Source organism: Gallus gallus, chromosome 34 (genome assembly GCF_016699485.2).
Source record: "Gallus gallus isolate bGalGal1 chromosome 34, bGalGal1.mat.broiler.GRCg7b, whole genome shotgun sequence".
NCBI classification, from domain to species: Eukaryota; Metazoa; Chordata; class Aves; order Galliformes; family Phasianidae; genus Gallus; species Gallus gallus.
In genome coordinates, this window is record NC_052565.1 from 647,884 (window position 1) to 666,749 (window position 18,866).

The following is an 18,866-nucleotide window of genomic DNA, read 5'->3' on the forward strand; positions in this document are numbered from 1 at the left end:
GCACGTGAGTGGGGAGCGACGCGTGCCGGGATGCCGGGTTGGGTCACAGCTTCCTCTTCTCCAGCGCTTCCCGCAGCTGCATCCCCCGTTCCAGCCACAATGCGGGGTGTGAGGGCAGTGATGGTCCAACCACGGAGACGCTCAGAGCCACCCCCTGCATCCCCCCTGCATCCCTCCTGCATCCCCCCTGCACCCACCATACACCCCTCCTTCATCCCACATGCATCCCTCCCACATCCCCCCTACAACCCCCCACATCCCCCCTACATCCCTCCTGTATCCCCCTGCATCCCTCCTGCATCCCCCATGCACCCATCATGCACCCCTCCTCCATCCCCCCTACAACCCCCTAACTCCCCCCTACGTCCCTCCTGCATCCCCTCTGCACCCTTCCCACATCCCCCCTACATCCCTCCTTTATCCCCCCTCCACCCCTCCCTCATCCCCCCTACAACCCCCTACATCCCCCCAGAATCCCCCCTGCATCCCTTCTGCATCCCCTCTGCACCCCTCCTTCATCCCCCATGCATCCCTCCCTCATCCCCCCTACATCTCTCCTGCATCCCCTCTGCACCCTTCCCACATCCCCCCTACATCCCCCCTACATCCCTCCTGCACCCTTCCCGCATCCCCCCCATCTCCCCCATGCATCCCCCCTGCATCCCACCCTCACCCCCCCACATCCTCCCCGCACCCCTCCTTCCCCCTCCTTCCCCCCTCCCCTCGCAGGGCTCCCTGTGGCTCAGACACAGCGATGGGATGGGGCTCTCGGTGCTGTTGACCCACAGCTGCCTGCAGCCGTTGCAGAGCCACGCGGGGCCGCAGCGGTGTCCATGAGCTGTGACCAACGGCCGGGGCCGGCTGTGTCCCCACGCACCTCTCCCTATGTGTGTCCCCCCCCCCAAACCCCCCTTCCCGGTAAGGGACACCCCGCGGGGACGCGGAGCAGCCAACTGTTCCCCGCTGAGGCCGGCGGGCCGCAGGCCGGGCTAATCCAATCCATCAGGGGGGTAATGAGCTATGAAAGTGCGGATTCAATTAAGGGGGATTGCGACGGAAGGCAGAGCCCGGTGGCAGACGGAGAAAGGAGAGCTCTCCCCTCTGAAAGGGTCCATCTGTGCCGCCGGGTCCCGTCTTTGTGCTCCCTGAAAGGGACAGCGGTGCACAAAAGCGGCCGCAGAGGCTGCGGAGTTCCCCATTACCCCGAGGTTGGGGAGGGGGGGGTTTGGGGGGACGGAGGAGGGGGGAAACTGAGGCACGGAGGGGCGAAGGGAGCAGCGCCGGGTTGGGTCTGGGGGGCAGAACGCACGGCCGGCCCTATGGATGCCCGCCGGTTTGTGGCTGCTTTCTATTCCCCCTTGGAGATGGGGGTCCCATGGTGGGCTCTCCGCGGCCCCACTGCCCGGATGACCCCCAGGCTCTGCGCTTTGCCACCATCGCTGCCCCCTCTGCTGAAGCTCAGTGCCTCAGTTTCCCCATCCGGGTGGGGGTGCACACAGCGGTGCGCGCAGAGCCTTCAGCTCCACCCTCCCCTCAGCTCCGTGCATCCCCATGGGACCCCGCAGGCCTGGAAACCCCCCCCCCGCCCCATACACTCCATTCCCCCCCATGGGGGCTCTTCATGGGAGAGCCGCCCCCTGATTGCGACCTGGGGGGGGGATTGGGATGGGGACGAGTTTAAAGACGGGATTATTCCTGTACAAATTCTGATTAAACCGTCCCCAAGCCCTCCTGCGACAAGATTAAGCAGAGCTCTAATCTCACCCGAGCAGCAAGACTTGGTCAATAACTCCAAATCTCTCCGCTGTTAGTTTATCTGGTGGGGATTAAGCTGGGGGGGGGGGGCAGGGGGGGGGTCCCCGAACTTGTGTTATCATCATAGGATGTTTGAAAACAGAAAGAAGGAAAAAGGTTTGGGGGGAAGAAAAGGAGCGCTGTGTGTGTGCTGAGCGGTGCGTGGCCGCCTGCATTGCCTCTGGAGCACAGTGCTCTATGGGGGGCACAGAGCTGAGCCCTGGTGGCACCCAAAGGATGTCCTCCGTGGCCCAAGCGGGAGACCTGAGTGCCCCACATGAGGGTGGGAGGTGTGGGGTTCGGTCCCTCCTCACCCTGCACACCCATCCTGGAGCCCCCCCGAGGTCAGGCAGCCCCACCAAGGCCAGGGAAAGGCCATGCTGTCCCCTGGCAGGGATGTCCCACGGAGTGCCGGGTGGATCCATGGCACCTTCAGAGCTCTCTGGGTTCCCCACCCTCAGTGGGGTTGGGATGGGGTGGTGCTGGGATGTGGGGTGGTGTTGATACGAGGGATGCTCCGGAGATACGTGATGCTACAGAGCTACGGGATGGTTTGGAGACGTGGGGTGCTCCAGAGATGCTGAAGGTTCTGGAGATGTGGGATGTTTCAGATGTAGGATGTGGGATGGCTCCGGGATGGGGGATGTTCTGGAGATAGGTGTGGAATGCTCCAGAGGTATGGGATCCTCCAGAGATGCGGGATGCTCCAGGGATGCTGAATGTTCCGGAGATACGAGGTGCTCCAGAGATGTGGGACGCTCCAGATGAAGGCTGTGGGGTGGCTCCGGGATGGGGGTTGGCCCCAGGATGGGGGGTGTTCTGGAGATGAGGGACGTTCTGGAGGCATGGGATGCTCTGGAGATGTGGGATGCTCCGGAGATGCCCGGAGATATGGGATGCTCTGTAGCTGTGGGATGCTCCGGAGATGTGGGACGCTCCAGATGCAGGATGGATGGAGCAGATGCTGGGGGAACGCCGGCCATAATCCCCTGGCCCCGGCCCCGCTGAGTAAACACTCTGTACAGCTTTGCAAACAGATTGAAGCACGGCTGATCTGGAGCGCGGCGCGGAGCTTAGGGGCTTCCTGGAGCCAACGCCGGGATTTAGGTGAATTCCCCACCCTGTGCTGTGGGATGGGGGGCTCAGCCCGGCTCCGTGGGGCTGTGGGGATGTGGGGAGGGGGTTGGCTCTGCCCCGGCCTCCTGGCCCCGAGTAGGGTGTGGGGGGAGGCAGCAATGGGGGTGTGTGGGGTTGGGGAGCGCTGTCCTGAGGCGGTCTCCGTGCCCTCAGATCAATGGGGATGCGGTTGCTCCGGGGTGATCTGATCCCATACCCTTCTGCCCTTATCTCCTTTGGGCCCATGGGCATCCCGTGCCATTTGGGGACACATCTGCAAGTTGGGCGGGGGGCAATGGGGGCATCTACCCAACCTCACGGCCACCTCCAGCACCGTGGGAGGAAGAGGTGCTGCTCCCTGAGAGCTGCAGGCTGCGCCAAGGATGGGTTGGGTGCTTCGTGCCACGCGTGTGCCCGTGGTCCCAGCTCTGCACCACCCCATTTGAACCCCATTTGAACCCCATTTGAACCCCATTTCACCCAACTGATGGCCACGCTGAGCGGCCGTCCCTGCACACCCCACATCCCCGGGCGCTGCCTGCAGTGCCACCACGGTGTCCCCATGGGGACCGCGCACAGCTCCTCACCCATGGGACCACACTGACCAGCAAGAAAGCGAGCTGCCAAAATCTGCTGCCCCCCCCCGACCCCCCAACCCCCCCGGGGGGGGAAAGACGATTAAGTCAAGAACCAGCAGTCTGATATTTCGGCTTAGTGGGAAAATCCTCGTGGTTTCCCAAGCTGGCCACATTAGGAGCTCAGTGGCTCACGGCGTTATCAGATTACAAACAATATCAGAATTACAGCTTTTAAAGCTGGGTTTTACAGAGGCTTAGCAATTATACAGCCACCCCACAGGGGGAAGAGGGGCGATTTGGGGCCGGGACCCTCTGGGAGTACCCAAAGGAGCAGCCAAAGGAGCTCCCTGCTGCGTACCCAGGTGTGGTTGTCCCATAGGATTGCATGTGTCGGGCTGTGTGCACGCGTGCGTGTGTATAGGGGTGTGCATGCGTGTGTACATGTGTGTGCACGCACATGCATAGGTGTGTACACGCATGTACGTGTCTGCCATGACCCAGGACCACGGGTAAGGAAGGTTCGTGGGTCTGTGCACACACATGTACGTGTGCAATGCATGTATGCAATGTATGTATGTGTGCAATGCACAGCAGTGCAGGAGGCCGTGAGCGTGCACACACACACACACCCACACACACACACACACACACACACACGTGCCCACGCCCCTTCCTGCGTGCAGATCCACGCATTGCTGCGTTACAAAACGTGGGCGTAATTCCTGCACCTGCACCACGAAGGTCGTCCTCACCTCTGCAACCACCCCATGTGTTGCGCCGCCCCATCCCAGCTGTGCACCCCACGGCCCCCTCTGAGTTGGGGGCGTAGGAGACCCCCATCACACACCCCCGATCCCTTTGCAGAGAGGCTGCAGCTGTGCCCCCCCCCCCGGAGAGCCCCTCACTGCGCACAGCTTGCAGGGATGTGACACTCAGTGGCTCCCATTGGGCTCAGTGCAGCAGCCGGCGTGGGGCTGGGGGGGACAGGGAGGCCCAGAGCTGCGTGGGGTACACGTGGCACAGCCCCACACCGGGGGATGGAGGGAGGTGAGGTCCCCACGGCAGCCAGGAGCTGCTCCAGGTTTTGGGGACAGCTGTGGGGCACGGGGCTGCGGGAACAACACACTGAGCATCAGTGCAATGCACATCCCGAGTGTGGATGGGGGGGGGGGGGGGGTCTGGGATACTCGTGCACGCACACCTGTGTGTGTGAACCTTTGCACGTTGCTCTGCGTGAGCTCGCGGGTGAGTGTGTGCAGATCTGCATGGGGGAGTGCCAGAGGTCCCATGCGAAGTGCTGCATGCACGCGGCAGTGCACGTTGGGGCGCAGGGGGTGCACACGGGTCGGTCTGCGTGCGACCCTCCATGCGTGTGGATGTGCACACGAGTGTGAGTGTGCTGAGCACCCTATGGGCACCCCACTGCAGGTGACAGTGCCATGGGGCAGAGCTGGGGGTCAGATGCCACCACCCTCACCTCTCCATCACCACCCCCCATGGGGACCCTCCTGGGCCCATCCTGATCCCAGCAGCACCCACAGCCCCTCGCCCTCCTCTCACCCCCCCCTGTTGACCCATCCAGACCCCCCCCCCCCCCCCCCCCCAGCCCCACCACTTCACCTTTGGGCTCACACCTCCCACCGGTCCCCCCCATCACCACGCTGACAAGGAGAGCGGCAGCCCCAGGGCGATGCTGCTTCAAACAAGACCACGACTTTATTATTTGAGCTAAAAACCCAACTCTGCTTTCTTTACAAAAGGATAAACATTTGCTCTCCGTACAAAAGGGATCCCGGGGGGGGGAGGAGTTGGAATTTGGGGGGGGGGGGTGTTGGTGGGCAGGGACCTCCAAATTCCCACCTGAATACAGAAGACCTCTGTATGATGACAAGGTTTGGCCAGCCGGGCTCTCCAGGCCAATGGGATTTCAGGAACAGTGGCCTGGATTTTTTGGTGAAAAACACAAAGTATTGCATAGCCTACAAAGTTATTGCTCACAGGAACGAGCAGGGATGAGCCGGGAGCTGCTGGGCACCGTCCAAAGGGTGAGAAGCATCAGTGTTAAATACGGGGCGCACGGTGATGGTGATGGTGGGTAACCCTGGGGTTGAGAGCTGGGATTACTCAGTGGAGAATGGACCGTTGGGGCAAGGAGGGGATGGGGGGGGAATAAGTTAAATAAATAATGGCTAATAAATAATCCTGGAGTGATGGAAAGCGTGATGAGAACCCCCAGCAACGCACCGGGATGGAGATGGGAAAGGAGTGGGGGGGTGAGGGGGGAGGAAATAAATTAGACAGCATCCACACCCCGAGTCAATAATAAATAGAAGAGGGGAAGAAGAAGATGTGCTTCTTTGGGCTGGATGTGTTCAGGTGCAGCCAGGGTTGGGGCTCAGCCAGGGTGTGGGCACTCACGAAGGCATCACATCCACGCGCCCACAATCCCAACCGAGGGACCATGAGTGAGGAGTGGGGCTCTGGAGGAGGATGGAGTCCCACAGTGATGCTCAGGAGGAGGATGGAGTCCTACAGTGATGCTCAGGAGGAGGATGGAGTCCTACAGTGATGCTCAGGAGGAGGATGGAGTCCCACAGTGATGCTCAGGAGGAGGATGGAGTCCCACAGTGATGCTCAGGAGTTTCCCACCTGGCCCCACAGAAGCGATGCCATCCCTCTGGTTGCATCTCCTGTAGAAAGAGCCCCACACTGTGGCCGATCTCTCTGCCCCAAGAGTTTGGGTCTACCTCTGTTGCTCCCTGGGGCTGGGATGGAGCTGAGGAAGGTGTGAGCCTGGCAGGATCGCGGTGGTGGGGTTCTCAGTTGGGTGGGAAGCATCGTGGAGGAAAAATCCCGTTGGGTTCTGCAGTTGGTCCTGAGAGCCCATTGGGGAACCACAGCACCAATGGGGTGAGGGGAAGGGACACGGGCTGGAGCCCACCTGGTGCAGGACACATCACACACAGCATCCCACCGCCCCAAGGATGGAGCCGGGTGAGTTGGGGCCGCACGGCAAACCGGAGATGTGGAGCAGAATCCCATGGAGCAGTGTTGGGAAGCGCTGTGGGGCAAAGGTTCCTCCACGAGCATCCCTGGGGGATGGGGAGTGGGGATACGACCCCCAGGCTCCTCCATCCCAAACAGGTTCAGCTTCGGGAGGAGAAGACCCACAGATACAGCCACTCCTCAGAGCTGGTTCTGCTTTGAAGCCCACATCCCCCCACGGAAAGGTGTGATGTTCAATGGAGGAGTGGGACTCCGCAGTGCTCTCAGGAAGGGTTTGCGTGGCTCCTGGGGATGGCTCTGAACAGCAGCACGGTGACACGAGTAGGAGGGGACAGGATGGCCACGGGGATGTCCCATGGGGATGCTCAGGAGTCCACCACACTGCCCCATAGCAGTGATTTCCTCGCTCCGGTTGTGCCCCATCAAAAAAGAGCTCCTCAACGTGGCCGATCTCTGTGCCAAGAGTTTGGCTCCCACCCCGCTTCGCTACTCGTTGAAGATGGCGTTGAGCTGAGGCCCGGCCACGTGGTGAGGGTAGGACTCGTAGCTCATGTCTATGGGGATCTCATAACGGGGCACTGCGTTTTGGAAGTGGGTGGGATGTCCATGTGCCCCGGCCAGGCTGACCGAAGGGTAGTGAGCCATGAAGGCATAGGGCTTATCCAGGTCTGGAGAGCCATCCTGCTTCAAAGAGAAGTTCCCACTGATGCTCAGGGGTGGCGTGAGGGGACCCTCGTATGGGGGAGTGGTGCAGTCGGGGGGGTTCCCAAAAGAAGCATCCACCAAACTCTTGAAGGCGGGGGGCTTGAGGTGCAGCAGGTGGGTTTCCATGGAGCCGTAGGGCGGGCTGGGCAGCCCCGGGGACTGGTAGGTGAAGGAGTGGCTGGAAATGGCCGACTCGCAGCCCGGGGTTTTCTCCTCGTGCTTCTCCAGGAATAAGGTCTGCGGCCCCAGCTGCAGGCAGCCGGCCACCAGGTTGCTGGTGGGCTGGGATAACCCTTTGCAGAGCATCTCCACGAAGCTCTTCCCTTCCGGGGTCTGCCCCGTTTCGAGCACCTCGGACAGAGCCCAGATGTAATTCCTCGCCAACCTCAACGTCTCGATCTTGGACAGCTTCTGTGTTTTGGAGTAGCAGGGCATCACCCTCCTCAGGTTGTCCAGGGCATCGTTCAGTCCGTGCATCCGCGTGCGCTCCCGAGCGTTGGCTTTCACCCGCCGAGCCCTGAACCTCTCCAACCTGGCCTTGGTCATCTTCTTCTTCTTCGGCCCTCTTCTCTTCGGCTTCTCCCCATCATCCTCTTCCTCCTCTTCCTCCTCGATGCTGTCGTGCTCTTCGTTCAAGCCCGCCACCAACCCGAAAGGTCCTGGCCTGCCGTTCTCTGCCTTCAGCTCATCCTTGGAGTTCAGCGCGTCGTCCATCCAGCCCTGGGTGCCCACCAGCTCTGCCATCTCCTTGGCTTTGGTGTACGTCTTCGTCATCTCTCAGCTCTGTAACGAGGGGGGACGGGAGATGTTAAGCAAAGCCAGCAGGAGCACCGAGTCCATAAGGAACTAAAGCCATCCCCCCAGAGGCACCGACTGCTTCCTGTCCACCTACAGCATCCGTCTATCTGTCTGTCTCTACAATAACCTCCAGTGGGTTTTATGGTGGGCTCACTGTTGCAGTACGGGGCTCGCAGCACCCCAAGTATGATTTTCCCTAAAAGGTTGAGTTTGGGACGACATTAAGGGGCAGCAATCAGCTCTCCATCTCCCATCCAACGCAACCCTGATCGGCTGCACCAGGAAGACTTTTTCCTAGGGGCGTTCTTAGGAATTCAACTCATTTGAGGTTGTTTTGGGTTGTTTTGGGTTATCCTCACCCACGAATCTGGCTTGGAGCCTGACCTCCCCCATCTCCTCCACCCCGAGCACGCTTTATCAACCCATCCTTTACCCCTGCCCTAAGAGCACAGCCTGCACAAAGCAGCCGTGGTTTCATGTCCATCAGCCCCGCAGATCCTGTCACCGCGCCCGACTCATTTAATAAAGCTTAACATCTAAGCAGCTTTGCTGAAAGTGCGCTGCCCGAGCCCTGGATCCACCACCCCATCCACCCCACGTGGAAAATCCCACTTTTAATATGCGAGATGGGGCCGCCGGGCTGGATTAGGGTGTTAATTACTGCGCACGGCCACCGTATCCCAGGAGGACCATGTGGCCCCAATTAACTCTCAGGTGGAGCAGTAGGAGACCATCAGATGCTCTGAGATCCGGTGAGGGGAGGTGCTGATGGAGCGCCCGGCTGGGATGGAGTTGGTCCTTCCTGCATCCTGGTGGGACCACCAGCAAAGCGTTGGGGCTGTGAGTCCCAGCACTGCTCTCTGTGCCCCTTTGGAGAAGGGAAACGGTTTCCATCCCACCTTATCTGAACCAACCACCAGAAGAAACCCACTGCAGGAGTAAGTCTGTTCAAACTCGATTTCCAATCTGCAGTGGCTCAGCTCTCCCAGGCGCTCCTCGCTCTCTCATTGTGTTCCCAGGCACTGAGCTCTCGCCCCAAAATAAGAGGGTTCCACTCCCATCCCCTTCCTGCAGGACCAGGAGTTGGATTTCAGCCCTTCCTTCCAAGAGTTCAGGACAAAGAACTGCACAGCCCCTGGAGTGAAGACCCGGACCCCAAACGGGACCACCCAAAGCAGAAGAAACCCCGTGGAGAAGGGTCCTGGGAGGATGCTGGTGTGAGAACCAGGCATAAAGCAGGAACTCATCACAGTGCAGGGCAGGAGGGACAAAACACCCATGGGAGGACCACGAAAATCAGGATTAACTCAATAGCTCTGCGCTGCGTCCTGCCCGGGAACTCAGCAGGATGTGGTCCAGCTGTACACAAACACAGCATGCAGAAAACCCAGCAGCTGCCAGCGGGAGATGCTGCTCCTTCAGCCCCAGCGTGGCCATGGGGTGGCTGTGGGAGAACTGCTGTCACCGAGTCCAGGGGCTCCTGCAGCCCCAGTCCCACTCTTGGTCCCACTCTCGGTCCCGGTCCCCTCCTCAGCCAAGCAGGGACAGAGAAGAGGAGATGCAATGGATTTTGGTGGAGGGAGGTCTGTTCAAGGGCATCCCTGCACCCCTGGAAAGGTGAGGGGAAGCTGGGGGTGCTTTCATCCATTAAATTCAGCCTGGCCTCAGAATGCAGCACTGCAGGTGGGGATGAGGAGAGTTTGTGGGACCGGGTTGGACCAGGAAGGACTAACTGGGGAAAACACTGGGACCCCCATCCCCCTAGGTCCCTCCATTCGGCAATGTCCCTCTCTGAGAGCTGAGGAACAAAAGCTGTGGGCTGGGACACGTCCCCATCACCCCCATCACCTCCAGCGCGAGCATCGGCTCAGCCCCGACGTGATGGGGCAGCCCGGTCCGGTGCCGGGTAAATCCCGGAGGGGGTCCCAGTCCGGTCCCGGGGCCTCAACTGGGAGTCAGAGGGACCGGGAGGGACAGCCGGGGCAGTGCGCCTCCCGAGTGCTGCCTTCGGGCCGATGGTAACCACCCCCCACCATCCCGCTGTCCCGCCGTCGGGGATGCACGGAGCCGAGCGAGGAGCCGCATCGGGAGGGTCGTGGCATCCCTGGAGGTCCCGGTCCGCCCTTACCTGAGCACCGGAGCGATTCCCCGCCGTCACCCGCTCATGGTGGCTGCAGCCCCGGGACGGCACCGGGAGCGGCACCGGCAGCGCTCAGCTCCGCTCTCGGGGCGGTTTTGAGAGCTCCGCGCTGCCCGCGGCTCCTGCAGTGCCGCCGTTCCCCCGCGACTCCTCCTCCGGGGGGAGGTGACCGATCCCGGCTCCTCCCGCTGCCCCACGGGGCCCCCGACGGCAAAGCACGGGTGGGTGCTCCGGGGTGGGCACCCCGATGGACCCCGCGTGGGTGCGCCCGGTGAGCATCGTTGGTTGGAGATGGGGGTGGGTTCCTCAGGATGGGTGGGCACCCCCAGGTGGGCACCACGGGGTGAGAACCCCCAGATGGGCACCCCCAGATCAGTACCCCTCGATTGGAACCCATAGACGGGGGCACCTCCAGGTGGGTATCCCAGGGTGAGCGCCCTCAGATGAGCACCTGCTTGGATGGGCACCTCCTGGGTGAGCTCCTTTGGATGAGTGACCCCAAATGGGCACCTCCAGATAGGCACCATGGGGTAAATACCCCCAGATGAACACCCCCAGATCAGCACCTCTGGTAAGACGCCCTTTGATGGGTACCCCGAGACGAACAGCCTCAAATGAACAGCACCTGATGGGCACTGTGGGATGGGCACCCCCACATGGGCACCCTGGGATGAGCAACCCCAGATGAGCACCCCTGGATGGGTACCCCTGGATGGGCACCCCCAGATGGACACCCCCAGACGGACACCTCACTGTGGGTACCCCTGGATGGGCACCCCTGGATGGGCACCCCCAGATGGGCACCCCACTATGGGTACCCCTGGATGGGCACCACTGGATGGACACCCCACTATGGGTACCCCTGGATGGGCACCCCCAGTTTCCCAGCACCAGGACAGTCCTCTCTCCACAGAGAGGTCCCCATCCAACAGAGCACAGCCCTGGGTGCTGCTGGCTCTGACACAGGTGCTCGGGATGGGCACGGCGGCTGCGTCTCCCTCCTGGCTGTAATGAGAGTGCAAGGGGGAGTAATTAATTGCTGGTGTGGCCAGAAGGGGCCCGTCTGAGCTCACTGCTGTCAGACAAGAGGGGGCCCAGGGCTCCTGCCTCCGGGTCTGGCTCTGGGCAGTTGGGGGGGGGGGCAGTGGAGGAAAAGTAGAATAGATTAATTAAGGAGGAGAGAGATGGGGAGCCGTGCACGGAGCACAGCAGGGCTGCCCCAGTCTCTGCTCCTGCTCTACCTGGGACAGACGCTGCCTTCCCCAGCACGTTTCCCTCTCTCTCCCAGTGCTCCCCGGTACAAACCACGCAGCTGCTGGTTTCCTTATTCATCCCCTGACTGCTGAACCTGTCACTCAGCTCCTCTGCCCAGAGGGGATGCAGACACCCAGGTAAGGGGCTGAGCCCACACAGCCCCGGGAGCATGGGGGTGAAAGGAGGAACTGCAGTGGCACCCCAAATCCACCCCCTATCCCCATGCCCACCATCCCATTCTCATCCTGTTCCATCCCCATCCCTTCCCACTCCCTATCCATCCCATCCTATCCCATCTCCATCCCCATCTCCATCATCTCCATCCCATCCTATTCCATCCTATCCCATCCCCACCTCCATCCCATGCTATTCCATCCTATCCCATCCCCATCCCCATCTCCATTCCCATCCCCATCCCATCCTATCCCATCCCCATCCCATCTCCATTCCCATCCCATCCTATTCCATCCTATCCCATCCCCATCTTCATCCCCATCCCCATCCCATCCTATCCCATCCCCATCTCCATCCCATCCCATCTCATCCCATCCCCACCCCTGCTGACCATCACTGTGTGGGGCTCTCCCCTCACACGCCGCCGTGGAGGACCCTTCACACTCATTTAGAGCTCTCACAATCACATCCTTGGCAGCCTGGGATTACGGGGAATACTAATTAATTCATTAGTGGCTTCATGGCTTACTTCCCAGCGCCGGGCCGGGCCGGGCAGGGCGTGGGGGGGGGGGGGGGGGGGGGGGGGGGGGGAGAACAGATTGCAGCCAATAAATCTGCCTGTTGCCACACCGTCCCCTCCCTGACAGATGGCTCCAACAGGTTCGGATGCACAAAAGGGACAGCGGACCACGCCGGGGGGACACGGCCACATCCCCACGCATGGGGACAACGGTGCAATCCCCCCTTCCCAAACCCCCCCCCCTCTCGCTTGGGAGCGCTGCTGACCCCCGGATGCGGGCAGGGCGCTTTGTCTGCTGCCTTTCAGCGCCGCTCCGGGGCCGTCCACGTGCCGTGCGTTAATCCCATTGTGAGGGGGCTTTGCATCTGTTCGGGTTGCGGAGGCTCGGAGCGCCCCCCCGGCCCCCCCCCCCCCCCCCCCCCCCCCCCCCCCCCCCCCCCCCCCCCCCCCCGGGACTGCTCGTGCAAGATGTTCCCCTTCCCGCTCCGCTGGCAGTGAGCCCACGGGAGAGCTGGGATGGGGGATTCGATGGATGGATGGAGGGTGGGGGGTGGGGGGGGCTGCGATGGGAATGGAGACCGTCGTATCCCAAATGGGTGGCGCTCTGCTGGCTGTGCCCGGTGATACCACGCGGGGCTGCGGACGCACCGGGAGGAGCGGAGCTGCCCCCCGGCAAAGAAAGCGCAGCGGTGCCCGGGCTGCCTGCAGCCAACCCATGGCCCCCCTGTCCTCCCATAGAGCCCCATAACCCGGCGTGCCCTCCCATTCCCTCATGGTGTCCTCCATCCCTTCATGGCATCCTCCATCCCCCCCATATATCCTCCATCCCCCCCATATATCCTCCATCCCTTCATGGCATCCTCCATCCCCCCCATATATCCTCCATCCCCTCATATATCCTCCATCCCCCCCAGGTGCCCTCCATCCCCTCCATATGTCCTCCATCCCTCCATTTACCCCATCTCTCACCCCTCTCCTCCTCACATCGCCCCATCTCCTGCCCCTCCCCTGTAGGTCTCCCACCCAAATGCCCCCCCACCCCACCCCTCCCATCCCCCCCACCCTCTCCCCACCACCCAACGTCCATCCCCCCATCTCCATTCCCCAGGCATCAGTGTCACAGCTTGGCAGTGGGGGTCCCGGTGGGTGACAAACTGACCATGAGGCAGCTGTGTGCTCTTACAGCTCGGAAAGCAAATGGGATCCTGGGCTCCATCAGCAGAGGGGTGGCCAGAAGGGACAGGGAGGGGATTGGCCCTCTCTGCTCTGCCCTCGTGAGGCCCCATCTGCAGTACTGCGTCCAGGTATGGAGCCCCAATACAAGAAAGACAGGGAGCTGTTGGAGAGGGTCCAGAGGAGGACACAGAGATGCTCAGAGGGCTGCAGCACCTCTCCTACAAAGACAGGCTGAGGGAGCTGGGCTTGTTCAGCCTGGAGAAGAGAAGGCTGTGGGGTGACCTCAGTGCAGCCTTCCAGGACCTGAAGGGAGCCTCCAAACAGGAGGGGAGACAACTCTTTGAGCGGGGAGATAACAGCAGGATGAGGGGGAACGGTTTTAAGTTGAAGGAGCGCAGATTGAGGTTGGATGCCAGGGGGAAGTTCTTTACTATGAGAGTGGGGAGGTGCTGAACAGCTGCCCAGAGAGGCTGCGGATGCCCCGTCCATCCCTGGAGGTGTTGAAGGCCGGGTTGGATGGGGCCCTGGGCAGCCTGGGCTGGTCTGAAATGGGGAGGTTGGTGGTCCTGTGTGTGGTGGGGGGGTTGGAGCTTCGTGATCCTTGAAGTCCCTTCCAACCCAACCATCCCGTGATTCTGTGATGTGGGGACACCCAGAGCTGCACAGTGCACCGAGATGGACCGGGGGCTGCATGTGGGGTTCGGCACAGAGCGGGCGATGCCACCACCCCACTGCTCAGAGCAGAGCACGTTGAGTAAAGGGGAGGACAAAAGCCCAACCCACGGAGCAGCCTCGGTCCCGGCACTTCTCTCCATCCCATAATCCGATTCTCCATGCAGGGCCGTGGCCTGGAAGGGAGGGTAATTGCCAGAGTAAATATTGTGAAAGCACACGGCCGCCCCGGCCCCGCTGCCCACCGCCCGGGCTGGAATTCCTGGGCCGGTTCGGAAACGCAATTACCGCGTATTAACGGGGTCTAATTTAATCCTGACAGCTGCGCCGAGGCCGCCTGATTTGCATGACATTGGGGAATGCAATTAAAGTGAAATCAGGGCTGGGGGGCCCGGCTGGGCTGTGGCAAAGGGGGGACAGCCCCGGCCGGCGCTCACTGACCCGTGTTTGTCACATTGAGCGATGGTGGCACCGGGGAGCGGGGATGGGGGGGGGGGGGGGGGGATGCGCTGTGTGACAAAGGGGTCCCCAAAGGCTCTGCCGTGGGGGTCTCTCCAGTGCCAGTGTGGGTCTGGGGGCTGTCACAGCGCGGCGGCAGTGAGAGGGGACCGTCTGTGTCCCTCGGGATGTGTTCCCGTATCGGGGATGCTCATCCCAGGAGCTCCTCCCGCCCCACACAGCCCCCCCGGCCGGGAGCTGCCGAACCATTTCTCGTGGCTCTCCGCCTCAGTTTCCCCCGCAGCACACTAAGCAGCCCCCATAGGGTGGGCAGGAGGGGCTGGGATGCTGCCCGCGGGCCCAGATGGGGTCTGGAGGCACAGATGGGCTCAGCACCCAGCACTGCTGTCCCCGGGGAGTGACCCCCTGCGCAGCACACGGGGCGCAGGGCCAGCACACGCTCTGGCTCGCTCCTCTCTTGGCTGCCTGCAGGACGCCTGATGGCACAGCTGGGAAATCCCAGCTTTGCTCCCCGTCGCCCGCGGCCCCGCGGAGCTGGCAGAGATGCCGAGCATCATCCCGAGCTGCTGAGCCCCGGAGAGAGGGGTCGGGGACGTCCCCAAGCGGGGGCAGTCCCTGTTTGGAGCAGACACGGCGCACGTAGGGGGCGGTGAGCGGCAGCCGTGGTGCCACTCAGAGCGGGGGAGGGCAGAACCCCATCCCCGCAGTGGGATCCGCGCTGATCGGGTTTGGGTGCTTTGGGGAGCAGTCGGTGCTCACCCCGTCCCCGTTCCAGCCTGCTTTGCATCTCAGCGCATCTCCAAAGCCCATCCATTCGGCGGAGGGGATGCGGGGCCGCGAGCTCCGACATCTGCTCGTAGGAGCATAGGCGCTGCCTCCATCCCCCCTCCTTCGCTCCTGGGATGGGGGCACAGCCCCGGCCCCATCACCCCCGGTTGCTCCTCTTCCTATCTCCAAACCTCCCCCGGGCTGCTCAGCGCACGGCGCTCCCCCCACCCTTCCCCTTCCATACAGAAATTCAGCTAATTTTGCCCTTCCCGACCCTCCAAAGCTCCGGGTGTCCCCGGGCTGTCCCGGCACTCGCAGCCACCACCGCATCCCCGCGGCGCATCACCCGGTTGTGCGCAGCCGGCGGGCGCTGTGGGCACGGCTGTGAGCTCAGAGCATCGGTGCCCAACTTGGGGTCAGCGTGGGGGACCCGCGCGGTGCGCTGCCCCATAGGAAAGGGGCGCCCCCACGGCGCGCACTGCAAAGCTCCGAGCGCTGCCGGCTGCGCGCTGGATGCGCATCCCCGAGCGGGAGCTGACATCTGCTGGTAAGAACACTCAACAGCCCGCTGGGTGTCCGTGCGCCGTGTTGGGGTGCTCTCCGCGCCAGGATTGGGGCGCTGGTGCCAACTGGGAGCACTGGGAGCTGCTTGGGTCCCCGAGCTGGAGAGCTCGTTTAATGCTGAGCACCGCCCGCTGCGTGGGGCAGGAGATGCAGGACGGGCTGTGTGAGCGGAGTGTGGGGCAGCACACAGCCTCAGTGCCCCGAAAGGTGGGATCTCGCATTCAGCCCCACCTCCTGGGTGCCTCAGAGGCCACTTCTGACCCCTTCAGCCGTCATAGTGGGAATAAAAGGGTCCCTGCGAGATGGCCGTGGCTCTTGGGATTGTGTTCATCCCAGTAAGAGCCTGTCCAGAAGTCCCCATAGGATGGGGGAGGTTTGTCCCCAGTCCCCTGCCTTGGGCAGGATGGAGGGGGAGGGGGAGGAGGGGAAGAAGAGGAGTAGGAGGAGGTGAGGAGGAGGAGGAGAGGAAGGAGAGAGGGAGGAAGAGAGGAAGAAGAGGGGAGGAGGGGAGGAAGAGGATGAGGAGGGGAGGAAGAAGAGGGGAGGAGGAGGATGAGGAGGGGAGGAAGAAGAGGGGAGGAGGGGAGGAGGAGGATGAGGAGGGGAGGAAGAAGAGGGGAGGAGGGGAGGAGGAGGAGAGGAAGAAGAGGGGAGGAGGGGAGGAGGTTCCTTGGCACAGATGAGGACACTGCTGCCTGGCTGGCCGTGGTGGGCCCCAGATGTTGCGCTGCGGGCATGGCTGCGCTCCCTGCCCGCTTGGCAGCCTCCTGGCACAGCTGCCTCCCCCACAGCCCCACAACCGCCCCCAGGAACGGCCGCGGTCCCGGTCCAGCTGGCCCCGACCCAAACCCCAGCCAGGCGTGAAGATTGCCTGGCCCCGTGCGGCTCAGAGGAGAGCAGCCCCAGGGAGACGGAGATGGGACCCAGAGCGGCACCTGGACCCGGCCGAGGGATTTTCCAGGCTGCTGGAGAGCAAAGCAGGGGGAGGTGGGCTGGGGATGGATGCGGGCGTCCTCACTGCGTGCGCTCCCCGAAGAGAAAGGATTGCTCTTTGCAGGGAGTGTGGATTTTAGAATTGACAAGCAAATCCGTTAATTAGTTTATGAGCTGGCATTAATTAGAAACGGGTCCTCGAAGGGCCGATGCTCCGCGCCGGGTCGTTAGGTCTGACTGACAGGAATAGTGGTGAGCTGAGTTAAGTGAGATCCTCGCAGCCAGCTGGGTCAGCTCCAGGCTCCTGAATTGGCCCAGCTTGGAAACAGCAGAGAGTGCAGCAAGAGGTGATGCCCTGGGGGGGCTGCGTCCCCTCCTGGTGCTCCTCAGAAAGGTGGGGGTAGACGAGGTGTGCTCGTGTTTGGGTGACATCTGCACCCATCAGGTGGTGCATCCAACCCGGCAGGGCTGCTGCGTCTCCAGGAAAGGGCTGGAGGACACCACGAGGGCTCAGAGCCTCATGTTGGGGTGGAATTCAGACCCGCTGTAGGGATGGAGGGGTGCAGTGGTGGAGGTGCACCCTCTCGTGGTGGCTACAGGGCGCTCCATAACCCCCATTTCCCCCCCATCCACCCCCCCCCCCCCCAAAGTCCTTTGGGGACCTTTGGGGGCTCAGCATCCTGCTGTCACCGGGTACCACCACCATGGGTGCCCATCCCCATCCCCACCACCTGCTCCGAGCATCCTCACTCTGTCCTTTGGTGCCCAAAGTGTCACCTTCGTAAGGTCCATCCCTGCGCTTTGGGGACGAAGCCACCCTGCTCCGTGCCCTGTGCAACCACCAGGGCTCTGCCAGCCCTTCAGGCTCCTTCAGGCTCCGTTCCACCCCGAGCAAACCCATCGCTGCTGATGCTGTAGCCCAGCTCAGAGCACAGCCAGGACGGTGTGTGCCACCTCCCCGAGGACATCCCACTCTGCGGCAGCTCCCAGCAGCCCTTCTGCCAGCAGAACACGGCGCATTTCTCACCGCACGATGAGACTTTTCTCACCTGAGGTGGCACATTGGAGGTGGGAGCTGCTGCTGGCGGTGCTGCCGTTGTCACTGCATACGTTTATCCACCCGCTGTGCTTTCCTTGGCTGGTGCAGAAGGGGGGGGGGCTGCGCCATCAGAGCGCTGCTGTGTGGGTGCACAGCACAGCTGGGTGCTCTGAGCTGCTCAGAAGTGCTGGAAGGTGGTGGTCCCTTCCAACCCAACCATCCTATGGCTGTGTGACCTCTTTGGTCCCTTCCAACCCATCCATCCTATGGCTCCATGACCTTTCAGGTCCTTCCAACTCAGCCATTTTATGGCTCGGTGACCTCCGAGGTCCCTTCCAACCCAACCATCCCATAGTCCTATGATTCCATGGCTCTGTGACTCTGTGATGGGAGCAGAAGGCAGCTCAGCAAAGAAGGATGAGCCCTTTGTCCTTTGGGATGGGCTGGTGGTGGACTACCCCCTTTAGTCCACCCTCCTAACCCTAAACCCAATGCTCCAAGCTGAAGCAGAGCTCAGCAAGTCCATGAGGATCCCCATAGCATCCACAGGAGGGACACCAGAAGGCGCTGAGTTCAGGTTTGGGACACCAAGGAGCACCGGTTTGTCGGTCAGAAAGCATTGGGGTGGAGCTGAGGGACACCGGGAGGCTGCGCTTTGCTTTCCCCACACGACTCCCTGCTCACACACAGCTTTTGGGGCGCAGCCCATGGGACCAACCCCTCCTCGCCACCTCTCTGCGCTTTGCCTGCGCTGTGGGACGGATCCACGCAGCGCACGGCTCCAAGAAGGAGCCAAGAAGCTTCTCCCCCACTCCCGGGTAGATCAGCATCCTCCCACGGCGCTGCCAGCATCATCCTCATCGCCATGGCAACCCAGCATCCCCCCCGTTCCCCCCCTCCCCACAAGGCTGCTTTCGGCACAGCGGGGTGTCAGCGTTGCACATTTGACACCCTGAGCCCCCCACGCGAGGTTGGGGCTGTGAAGAAAGCAGGGATGGGAGGAGCGCACGGATGGGGCTTCGTTTTGGATGGGAGATGCCAACTGCTGCCGGGCTTGGAGACCGAGCTCGTTCCCTGGGCTGAAGGCTTCAGAAGGGAAAGAGATGGGAGATGAATCAGGAGAGCACCCAGGAATGGCGCCCACCCTCCTGTGGTGGGCACTGATGGGAG

At 62.1% G+C, this 18,866-nt stretch overlaps 1 protein-coding gene across 2 annotated transcripts; it reads right to left on the reverse strand.

Moving 5' to 3' along the window:
- Positions 1–5,876: 5,876 nt before the first annotated feature.
- NEUROD4 (neuronal differentiation 4) lies at positions 5,877–10,207 on the reverse strand. 2 transcript variants are annotated; one of them, XM_015300228.4, is made up of 2 exons: positions 10,126–10,207; positions 5,877–7,982 (listed from the first exon to the last, which is right to left on the reverse strand). In XM_015300228.4, the coding sequence occupies exon 2, from the start codon at positions 7,971–7,973 to the stop codon at positions 6,981–6,983; it is 993 nt and encodes a 330-aa protein (XP_015155714.1). In that variant the 5' UTR covers positions 7,974–7,982; positions 10,126–10,207; the 3' UTR covers positions 5,877–6,980.
- Positions 10,208–18,866: the final 8,659 nt, after the last annotated feature.